The sequence below is a fragment of the Frankliniella occidentalis genome, unplaced genomic scaffold, assembly GCF_000697945.3.
Source record: "Frankliniella occidentalis isolate FOCC.00 unplaced genomic scaffold, Focc_3.1 Scaffold694, whole genome shotgun sequence".
Lineage (NCBI taxonomy): Eukaryota > Metazoa > Arthropoda > Insecta > Thysanoptera > Thripidae > Frankliniella > Frankliniella occidentalis.
This window is the reverse complement of record NW_026267807.1, coordinates 21,227-31,143: the sequence shown is the minus strand read 5'-3', so window position 1 is coordinate 31,143 and position 9,917 is coordinate 21,227. Positions and strand designations below refer to the sequence as shown.

The window sequence follows — 9,917 nt, the reverse complement described above, 5'->3', positions numbered from 1 at the left end:
CACCCGCAATAAATGCGCATTACGAACGCGCGTTAATAATGCACCCTCAATGCGCACTCACGAAGGCGCATTTCACCCGCAATAAATGCGCATTATGCATGCGCATTAATAATGCACCCTCAATGCGCATTCACGAAGGTGCATTTCACCCGAAATAAATGCGTATTACGAACGCGCATCGAACATGCACCCTTAATGCGCATTCACGAAGGCGCATTTCACCCGCAATAAATGCGCATTATGTATGCGCATGAATAATGCATCTCAAATGCATATTCTTAATGTGCATTTAATGCGCAATACATTCACTTTATGTAACGCGCATTGAACATGCATCCGCAATGCGCATTCTAAAATGTGCATAGCACTCGCAATTAAGTCGCACGATGAACGCGCATGGTATTACACCTTCAATGTGCACATGTGCCTATAATGTGCATTCGAAAAGTGCATAGCACTCGCCTTCAACGCGTATTAAAAAACTGCTATTGAAAACTTTGACCGGAAAGCGTTCCCGCCAAAACATTGGCTCTCGCTGATGATCCGCCACGACCGATCAGTTACCTACCGCAGAGGTATCTCTACTGGACTCTGTTTGTACCCTTCATCACAAGGTGTGGGACAAAACAGGATTTTCCTATTTTTCAATGACGGGCTGGCGTGTTCAACAAACCTGACCTGTAAGAGGCATCGTGAAAGAAATTCGAACTTGACCTAAAGCCTCTTATGTCACAAATGCGCATATAGAGTGCATTATGTGCGCATTAAAATGCTCGTGGACGTTCCACATTCGATCTGCGTTTGAAATGCGCATAAAATGCGTTATCTCAATGCGCATTATGACAGCGCATTATATGCGTTGATAATGTGTTACATTCGAGGCGCATTTTAATGCGCATTAGATATGCGCATTCAATGCTCTCAGTAATGCGCGTTTAATGTGCGATGAAGGCGCATTGGCGCTACTAGGGTAGGTGCCACTCTTTAAAACTCTCTTGAATCATTTTTTTTCTAGTATTGAGTAAAAAGGAATTGTTAATTTCGCTCAAAGTTAAAAAGGATACCTATAGAACTATTTTTGGAAAGTGGATATTATGTCTCAGACTGACATCGATAGATTGTCCTAGTAGTCCTCGTTAGCACTCTCCCACCCTTTGCATTTTCGTTGAAGAGATCTAAACCTTAACAACTGGCGAAGTTTGCATGATCGAAACCCAGTTATTAAGTTTCGTTTCGCCAAATTCAAATCGCTGAGCTCGTTCTGTTAACGGTTATTTTTTCCGGGAACCGCTTTCCATTTTGTACTGGTGACTAGTTGAGTTTGTCAAGTTTTTGTTGGCCTAATCCAGGTGTTTTAAATTTACATATCTGTAAAAGCATTTATTTGTACCAACTTTAATTCCAACTACAAGTGATATATATTTTATATTTTTGTGATTATGTTGGTTATTTAAGTCTTGGTGTTTTTTTGTACAATTTTATCACGAATCCGTTGTTTCTCATAGGATTCCTTTCTCAGTCTTTTATTCACAAGTCGGGAGGACAGGCTGGGTTTCATTTGGGTTTGGAAGTGGAGGTTTTGTAACCGATGTGCACATTGGGAGGCTGTGGGTATAAACTTGGCTTGCATCAAAGGAGCATGTTCCTAATGTTGAAAGCTGCTTGTTGATAGCTGTTGTTGATTGTACTTTATGCGCCAATTGTTGGTTCAAATTTGTGAATTAAGAAATATCGTGTTCAATAAATGGTTGAATATTCCATGGCTGCTGGTGTTCTCGGTGTCCACGTCCTCGTCCTCCTCGAGCCGTCGGGGCGCTTTGCTGTTGGCGTTCGGCGTGGTGCTCGCCGGTGTGGCCTTCGTCTTCGTCTTGGTCTTGGACTGCGTCCTCCTGAGCTCCAGTTCGTCGTCGCTGTCCGCCCTGGCGCGCAGCCACCGGCTGATCTCCCCGCGGCTGCGCTCCGCCCACCGGATGTTCTCGCGAACCATGTCCCTCCCCCACGAGGGCGGCGACCTCGTAGGCGTCTGGGACTGGAACTGGCGAAGGACCGCGTCCAGCTGCGGGCCAAGCAATAGTGTCAACTCCAGGAGGAAGTAGCGGTGCGGTCAGTAGCTGAAGCGGTAGATAGGCTGCACGGCATGCGGGCGTGCGCGCGTGTTGCCTACTGGGAGGGGGCTGTGGCGCCGAAATGAATGAGGGGAGGCAACAACGCCGTCCCGCGTACCGGGTGATTCAGAGCACGCGCCGCTGTCGGCGTGTTTGCCTACTCTGTACGCCCGCAAGGCGCCATAGCCCGTAGGGTATGCAATCCCGCAACACCGCGGCGCGTGCTCCGAATCACTCGGTACATGCGTGATGCCTACTGATTCGGGGCTGTAAGGCAAGAACGATAAGAAACCACGCTTCCTGCGCGTGGTGCGAGTGAACCTACAAATATGTGGGTATGTAAAGTAAACAGCCTACTTCGCACAGAAGAATCACTTACTCTGTCGAGTTGCCGTTTCGTGTTCAGCGACTCGGCGATTTCACGGAACGACTTCTCAACTCGAGGATGGCCTCCCAGTCTGGATAACAAGGCACGCATTAATTTTCTACCAAACGATAATCGAGTGGAGGTATACACAAACTTCACGACGGTTCACGGTTGCTATACCTCTTGTACACCTGCGGTGCCTTCTCCTCGAAGAAGCGCAGCACAATGTCAGACCCCACCTCGTTGGCCGCCACGGCGCTCAGGACGGCAGATACGTCAGAACGCCGAAGCGTGGAGTTGGCGTCCACGGTGTCCGCCAACAGGCTGAAAAGTTAGTCGCGTTATACGCATGGGGTCCCTGGGAGTGCTGGGAGATGTCGAATGGGTTGCCTATCCACCGGATCACAGGCGGCCCCTTACCTCCTGAGCGTCTCCTGGTCCCTGGAGCAGCCGAGGGCGCTGGCCACGGCCTTCCTGGGCAGCACGGAGGCCGGCGCCGACAGCTGGGCGCGCAGGAACCTCCACTCGGCGGGGCTGCCCCAGCGCACGGCGGCGCACAGCTGCGTGCTGGTGAGCCTGCCCACGGGGCTGCGGGCACAGGGAGGGGCGTTAGAGAGGGGTGTGGACCGTGTCGGACGGCGTCGAGGAGGGGGAGACTCACATGGCGTCCGTGTCGCCGGCCATGAACTGCTTCAGGCTCTTCTTGGCCTTTCGCTGGCAGGTGGAGTGGTCTGCCAGGCACGCCAGGGTGGTGACCTTGTAGCGCAGGCTGGCCTGCAGGGGCGTGTCCTGGGGGCGCGTCGTGAAGCCGACGCCGTTGGCGTGGGGCGATACCAGGTCCTGGAGCCAGGACTAGAAGAGACAGGGTTACTACAGGTTGACTCCAGGCCGCCGGGCGCGCTCGGTCACCGGTTGAAAACCCAGAAATATTCCCGGAAAATTCCCGAAAAAATCGAAGTTTTTCGGAAATATTCCGGAAACTCTGAAAGGCTTACAACCCTACGGCCGGCGCGGACACTACTCACCCTAAGAACCACGCCGTCTCGGCGCGCGCGCAGCTGCCGGTGCAGCATCATAAGGTGCGGCAGGGCGGCGCGCCACACCATGGGGTTGTTGTCCCTGCCGAGGTGGTCGACCATGCGCAGGACGTGCTGGTAGGGGGCGCGGCCGGCGCGCGCCAGGTCCAGGGCGTCCGCGACCAGCTGCAGGCGCGTGAGCGGCGCCACCTGCCGCCAGCCCGCCCGCGACAGCCGCGCCAGCTGCTGCAGCGCGCTCGACTCGTAGCGCACGCGGTACAGGCCGCTGAGGCCCGCGTTCAGGATGAGCAGCTCCTCGCGCGGCACCTTCACGGGCAGGGTCACGTTGGAGCACGTGGGCGGCATCCAGAACACGAGCTTGCTGACGTCCGCGGTGCCGGTCGCGCCGCTGCCCCGCGGTATGGTCGCCCAGCGCACGGGGATCCACCAGGCCGTGGACGCGTTGCAGGGGAAGCCGCCCGCGGGCGCCGGGCTCAGGTAGCGCCGCTAGGGAGCAGGTGAACGGCCACGTGTCAGTGTGTGCCTCATGGGCGTACCCAAATGAGTCGTCCTCGGTATCGCCAGCTCTCTGCTCTCCTGCTCACCTGGTTCAAGGTGACGACGCCGGTCTCGAGGTTCCTGTACACGCTCACGATGGGGTGTCCGGGCTGCGTCACCCAGTTCTTCATGATCTGGTCGACAGGGTGCGGCAGCCATCCGACTTTCCCATGGAAGCCCGTGGCTCCGGGGCCGCGGCGCGGTGGTGACAGAACTTCCTCACTAAGCTCGGGTGACTTCTTCACGTTGGCGGGGGTGACTCGGTTCTTCGTCGGACTCGCGAGTTTTACCTGCTCCAGCGCCTCGGTGCTGGCGGATGCATCTGTAAGTTCGGAGGCCTCACCGCTGCCCTTGTCGGCCTGGTCGATGGCGCCTATCACGAGCTGGGTGATCGGGGCCTGAGCAAACCGGGAATGTGACGGTGATCACGACAAAGTAGGAACACATGTTTTATCGCGACGACGTACCTTCATCACCAGACTGGCGTCTCTCTTGGATCTTGCGGGCACGACCACCGCTCGCGTGGCGTTTGTCGCAGAGGTGGGTTTGGTGTCCGGGACCACGACGCGGGCGACGTCCTCCTCGTCACTGTCGTCTCCGACCACGACGGCCTCCCCGGTCGAGGCCGAAGCGGAAGCTGCTGCTTCCAGGTCGAGGTCCTGGCGTTCGTCGACGGCCTCCTGCAGGGCGACCCACAGGTCCTTAGTGCGCACGCTGGAGTGCAGGTGTCTCCGCACGTACCGCCGCACCCCGTTGTCGAACACGTCGGCGCCGAGGGAGCTCTCCAGCATACGGAGCAGCCAATAGCCTGGAGAGCGCAGTGCTGGTCAACTATTGGTCTATCTCAACTATCAATTTCGCTATTCTCGAAACACACTCACCCTTGTAGTAGGAAATGGCGCCGAACACGGACTCCAGCTTGTTGGGGTTGTCGGCGGCGTGGATGACCGGCGTGGTGCTGGGCATCGCGTCAGTGTGGGTGACGAGAAGGTACGCGTTTCCCGCCGCCGTCTCGTGGAACCTCCAGGCGGGGAATACCGCCTGCAGCGCCTCCGCGGAGTAGAACGTCGCGAAGCCCTCGCTCAGCCAAATATCCGACCACCAGGCCGGGGTGATCAAGTTGCCGAACCAGATGTGGGCCAGCTCGTGGGCCACCACCGTGCTCACGGACTGCTTGTTGAGCTGGCCGGCGTTGGCGGGCAGCAGCAGATGATGCTCCCTGTCGGACATTGCCCGGTTAACCTGTTCCGTGTCTACCTTTCTGAGTGCTTTCCGACCGTCATCCCTAACTTACTCGAAAGAGACGAGACCCCAGTTCTCGAGGGCCTCCGACTTGAAGCCGGGCACGGCCACCATGTCGTGCTTGGGCAGCACCCCGGGCGCTCCCAGCTGCGCGCCGAGTGTGGACATGATCTTGGGGGCCACGGACAGCGAGAAGTTGGCCTGGTGTGAGCGGCCGGGAACGGTCCAAGCGCGGAACTGAATCCCGGGGGCACCTGCGGGGTTGAACGCGTTCCAGAAGTGAAATGAATAAAACGTGTTTCTGTTGGCAAAAGTAAACTGGATGCGATTCTTCTTACCGGGATTGAGAGAAGTTCCCTCGAGAGCGTGTACCATGAACGCCACTAGATAAGTCGACATTTTTGGAGTTGTAGGGTAGTAGTCCCAGTACCAGTCCGGCTTCTCCTCCCTAAGTGTCAAGTTCAACTTGTTAAACAAATTTCCATTGTTTCTTTTAGTTGTAAGACTTTGTTCTGCAGCGGCCGCCATATCACTCACATGCTCTCGGTTCGGTCCAGCGGCATGTTGGCGCTGCTGGTGTAGTTCTTGTGGCGGCCCAGGACCAGGGAGAAGTTGGCCTTCATGTGCGGCTCGTCGAAGCAGGGGAAGGCGCGGCGGGCCTCGGCCGGCTCGAACACGGTGGAGGACACGTAGCGCGCGCGGCCCTCGACCAGGTAGGCGCCCCGGAAGTAGCCCCGGTCTTCGGTGTTGAGCGTGCCCCAGTAGCGGACGGCGATGCGGTAGCGGCGGCCGGCGCGGAGGGGCTCGGACAGCGTGATGACGAGCTGCTGTAGCTTAGAGTCCATCGACACGTTTGACAGGCGCAGTCCTACAAGGGGAAGAGAAATTGTTCAAAATTGAATACACCGAGTTAAAATAGTGTCGTGGAAAATGGTTTTTGGATACTGAATTACTCTACCTTGAAATTCGGCGTCGCGAGGTCGGTGCTGGTAATGGCCCTGACGCCGGCGCCGGCGTCTCACCTGGTCCTGTGTGCTTTCCGTCGTTATCGGCTGTGTTTGAACTAGTTCTTCGTCCTTCTCCTTGTTCACAATTGGTCCCCCCAGTTTCGGCTCTTCCGCTCCAGTAATTTTATCTTTCGTTGCCTCTTGCGGTAAAGTAGGATCCTGCTCCCCGGGTTTAAGGTCGACCTTTTCTCCGTCTGATTGCACTCCCGGGTTGACGTCCTGTTTCTGTTCCTCTAGTTGCATTTCCGGTTTTGTTTCCTGCTTGGTTTCCTCTAGTTTCTGTCCTTCTGGAATCTGTTCTAGAGGTTTCTGTACATCTGGTTTCTGTTCTTCTGGTTTCGTCACTTCTGGCTTTTGTTCCTCTGGTTTCTGTTCTGCCTCTATCTGTCCTTCTACCTTCTGCTTATCTGATTTGTGTTCTTCTAGTTTCTGTTCTTCTGGTTTTAGCTCATCTTGTTTTGGCTCTTCTAGTTTCTGCTCTTCTTGCTTTTGTTTTTCTATTTTCGGTTCATCTGGTTTGTCTTCTACTGGTTTCAGTTCTTCTCGCTTCTCTTCTTCCGGTTTCTGTGGTGGTGCGGGTTTTTGTTCCTCTGGTTTCAGTGCTTCTAGTTTTTGTTCGACCGGTTTCTCTTCTAGTGGTTTTTGCTCTTCTTGTTTCTGTTCTTCCAGTTTCTGTTCTTCCAGTTTCTGTTCTTCTATTTTGTCTGGTTTTTGCTCTTCTGTTTTTTGTTCTTCTAATTTTTGCTCTTCGGGTTTTATTTGTTCTTCTGTTTTCTGTTCTTCTGGTTTTTCTGTTTTTTGTTCTTCCGGTTTTTGTTCTTCTAACTTTTGCTGTTCGGGCTTCTTTTCTTCCTGTTTCTCTTCTGCTGGTTTCTCTTCTTCTGGCCTTTGTTCAGGTAGTTCTGTTGGTTTAATTTTCTGATCCTGATCCTCTGCTTGCGCGCCTGATTGTTCTTGTGGACCCTCTTCCTCCTCCTCCTGCTGCTCGGGTATGCTGTTGCTGTCCTCGTCCGCGTCCAGGAGCGTAACCGTCACCGCCCGCTGGTCCACCTGCAGCTGCTTGGCGTGCATCCGCACCACGCTCGTGTCTCGGACCACGTCGATGTCGATAAAGGCCTGCAGACGTCAATAGTTTGATTCTTCATAAGAGTTCTATTGTAAAGCCACAGTAGCAACAGCACGTCACACTGTTAACCTACAGGCCACAACACAACAGGCTGGTCCTGCAGCTTTTCTTCTGGTTATACTGTGCCGGATGCAGGCGTGCGGACGGGTTGCATACTAGCACGGGTCCGTAAGACGCCTCGGTGAGAGACGACAGGGCAAGACCGCCCGCACGCCTGCATCCGGTACAGTTTAACCAGAAGAAAGAACGGCACTGGCGGACCCCCTTAGAACAGTTTACAATGCCAAGCGCCAAGAGTCCTCCTTACCTGTCCGTAGAAGCGGAAATTGTCGTCCTGGAAGTGTGTGACTATCCGCAGGGTGTAGTTGGACGGGATGACGTCTCCGGGGAGACGGAAGCTCTGAGCCGCCGCGAGCTTGGTGGCCCCCTTGTCCTTACTGTGCGGTGGCTTGCCCGCGTCCGCGAGCACGGCCGCGCACACCGCCAGGATCGCCCCGAGTCGCCACCACCGCGGGCTCGAGGGGCGGCTGTGAGCGGCCATCGTCGCGATCGTTCGGGCGTGGGGCCCTCTCGAACAGCACCAGTCTGCAGGGATGCAGTCGCGAAATTACAGGAATCTGCAGGCTGCGCGCCGGCCTGACTTGGCCTGCGGGCCTTCCCCCTTCTTCCTTCCCAGCCGCCTCTCTCCGTGGCACGCACCACCACACATCGGATTATGGGCATAAAGAGCCTCCGAGTAACGACCTTGTTTTACGCATCACTTGAAGCGTCGTGAATGGTCGAAGGGGCACGGATGGGACCGTGCATAAAGCGCCGGGGCTGGCGGCCGGCGACGCTCACGGGTGAAGCGTGCACTTTGTTTGCGGACACACACACATTGCGCGTTTAAATCCCAGCGCCAGGGCGGTAGTAAAAGACAGAGAGCAGTTCGCGTCCCGAGTCGCACTCAACGGCGGCGGTGGTGACGCTCATGAAGGCAGTGGAAGACCTACCTGAGTGCGCGGGAACAAGCCCGCGTCGGCGTCGTGGGCCTGGCGTCCCCCTGGGCTTCGGTAGGGCTGACGCCAAGGTGCTCCTGGTCGTGGGGCTCCTGCTGGACGCTGCTGGACGCGGCGGGACGCACGCAGCTTGTGGCGGTCAGTGCCAATGTGGGGGCCCCTATGCTGCTGCTGGCCCCGGATGCCCCACGGCCGCTTCGCCCGGTCAGCCAGGTGGCCCGGCCGGGCCGGGCCCGGCAGCGCTGGACGAGCAGGGCCTGGCCTAAGGCCTGGCCGGGGTCCCAGTGGGTCCTGCGCGGCGACCCCGCCATCCCCGCCCTCCCCGACCCCCTCGTCCTCTGTCAAGGCGCCAAGCCGGCTTGGCGCAGCCCACTCCGCGTGTACCGCTGCTGCTGCCTACCGGCTGGAAGTCCTGGAAGTACCCGCGCCGGGGGCCGAGCCGAGCCGTGGTACCCGATTCGATACCGTTAGCAAACGGCCTCCCTGCTCCCGCCGCGCCGCGCCGCGCCTCGCCAGGACGGGTCACAGGCTGGCCGCTCCGGTCCCGCCCGCCCCGCCGCGCCCCGCCCAGCACTGCTGGGTCATCGCGGGGCATCGCGGGGCCGTCCGCGTACACAACCGCAACTCGAACCAAACAAAATTTAACCGTGAATACACTCTTTCACACCCAGATCCCCTGCCTCCTGCCTCGCCCAGGTGTGGCTCCAGCGCCGTCCCTGCTCCTCCAGGCTCGCGCGCCCCGCACAAAGGACTCGGGTGGCGCGGAGGTGTCTACCAAGAGAGTGGTGTTGCTGAGGCTGAGGTGAATGGATGGGGTCATGAGTGGGGTGGGGGAGGGAGGGGGCGCGTTCGTTATACGTCTTCCCTCCCCCCACCCCACCTCACCCCGGCCCAGCTCCCTTCCCCCTGTCACGCGCCCCAGGTGGAAGTTTAATGGGCCGCTTTAATGAGACACCATCACCATACTCCTGCCGCTCATCGTGAGGAGGTCCCCAGCTTGCGAAGATTAGCTCACACGCGAGGGTCCTGCTGGAGCCCGGGGCTGGCGGTCCATCCGTCTAGCATCGCCCTGAATGAAAGAATTGGAGGCAGCGAGCTGCTCGTATAAACTGGCATTCTCTTTCCATCGGAAATCTTGCAGGACTTTTAGGTTGCGGGTATGGTGGTATGGTACAGCCGAGCAAGCAAGCACTATGCATGCGAGTACAGTGAATGGGAATACTACCACTCCTCTTGAGGATGTGAGGTACCACCGATCAAAATGTGTGCAGTAAAGCATCAAAGGCGGAAGAGGGGGGGAGGGGGGTTGGACGGTAGGTTGCCTAAATGCACATGAGATTAGAGACAGAAATTCCCCATCACTGAAACGGCTCACTATAGAGACGGAATAATTGGAAGCCCCCTCCCTCCCCCCCTCTCTCTCTCTCTCTCGTCGTTCAAGGGGCAGAACTGGTTGCCCACCTACTAGGCGGACCCATATTCACTATAGTTTTGTTCT

General features: G+C 56.8%; 1 protein-coding gene across 1 annotated transcript; it reads right to left on the bottom strand.

Annotated features, from left to right (window-relative positions):
• Positions 1-1,365: 1,365 nt before the first annotated feature.
• Positions 1,366-8,689, bottom strand: LOC113205348 (uncharacterized). Its single transcript, XM_026420934.2, has 15 exons — positions 8,414-8,689; positions 7,729-8,006; positions 6,247-7,411; positions 5,826-6,156; positions 5,627-5,736; positions 5,341-5,542; positions 4,928-5,265; positions 4,514-4,854; positions 4,094-4,444; positions 3,498-3,995; positions 3,134-3,324; positions 2,893-3,060; positions 2,653-2,796; positions 2,485-2,563; positions 1,366-2,056 (listed from the first exon to the last, which is right to left on the bottom strand). The coding sequence occupies exons 2-15, from the start codon at positions 7,960-7,962 to the stop codon at positions 1,709-1,711; spliced, it is 4,500 nt and encodes a 1,499-aa protein (XP_026276719.1). The 5' UTR covers positions 7,963-8,006; positions 8,414-8,689; the 3' UTR covers positions 1,366-1,708.
• Positions 8,690-9,917: the final 1,228 nt, after the last annotated feature.

What these genes read in the sequence shown, in the direction of transcription:
- LOC113205348 (XM_026420934.2), bottom strand. Translation starts at nt 7,962, where the DNA reads ATGGCCGCTCACAGCCGCCCCTCGAGCCCGCGGTGGTGGCGACTCGGG. An exon ending in GGGAACTTCTCTCAATCCCG is followed by an intron (nt 5,543 to 5,626) that starts GTAAGAAGAATC and finishes TCAACCCCGCAG; the next exon opens with GTGCCCCCGGGATTCAGTTC. An exon ending in TGGGGTCTCGTCTCTTTCGA is followed by an intron (nt 5,266 to 5,340) that starts GTAAGTTAGGGA and finishes AATGTCCGACAG; the next exon opens with GGAGCATCATCTGCTGCTGC.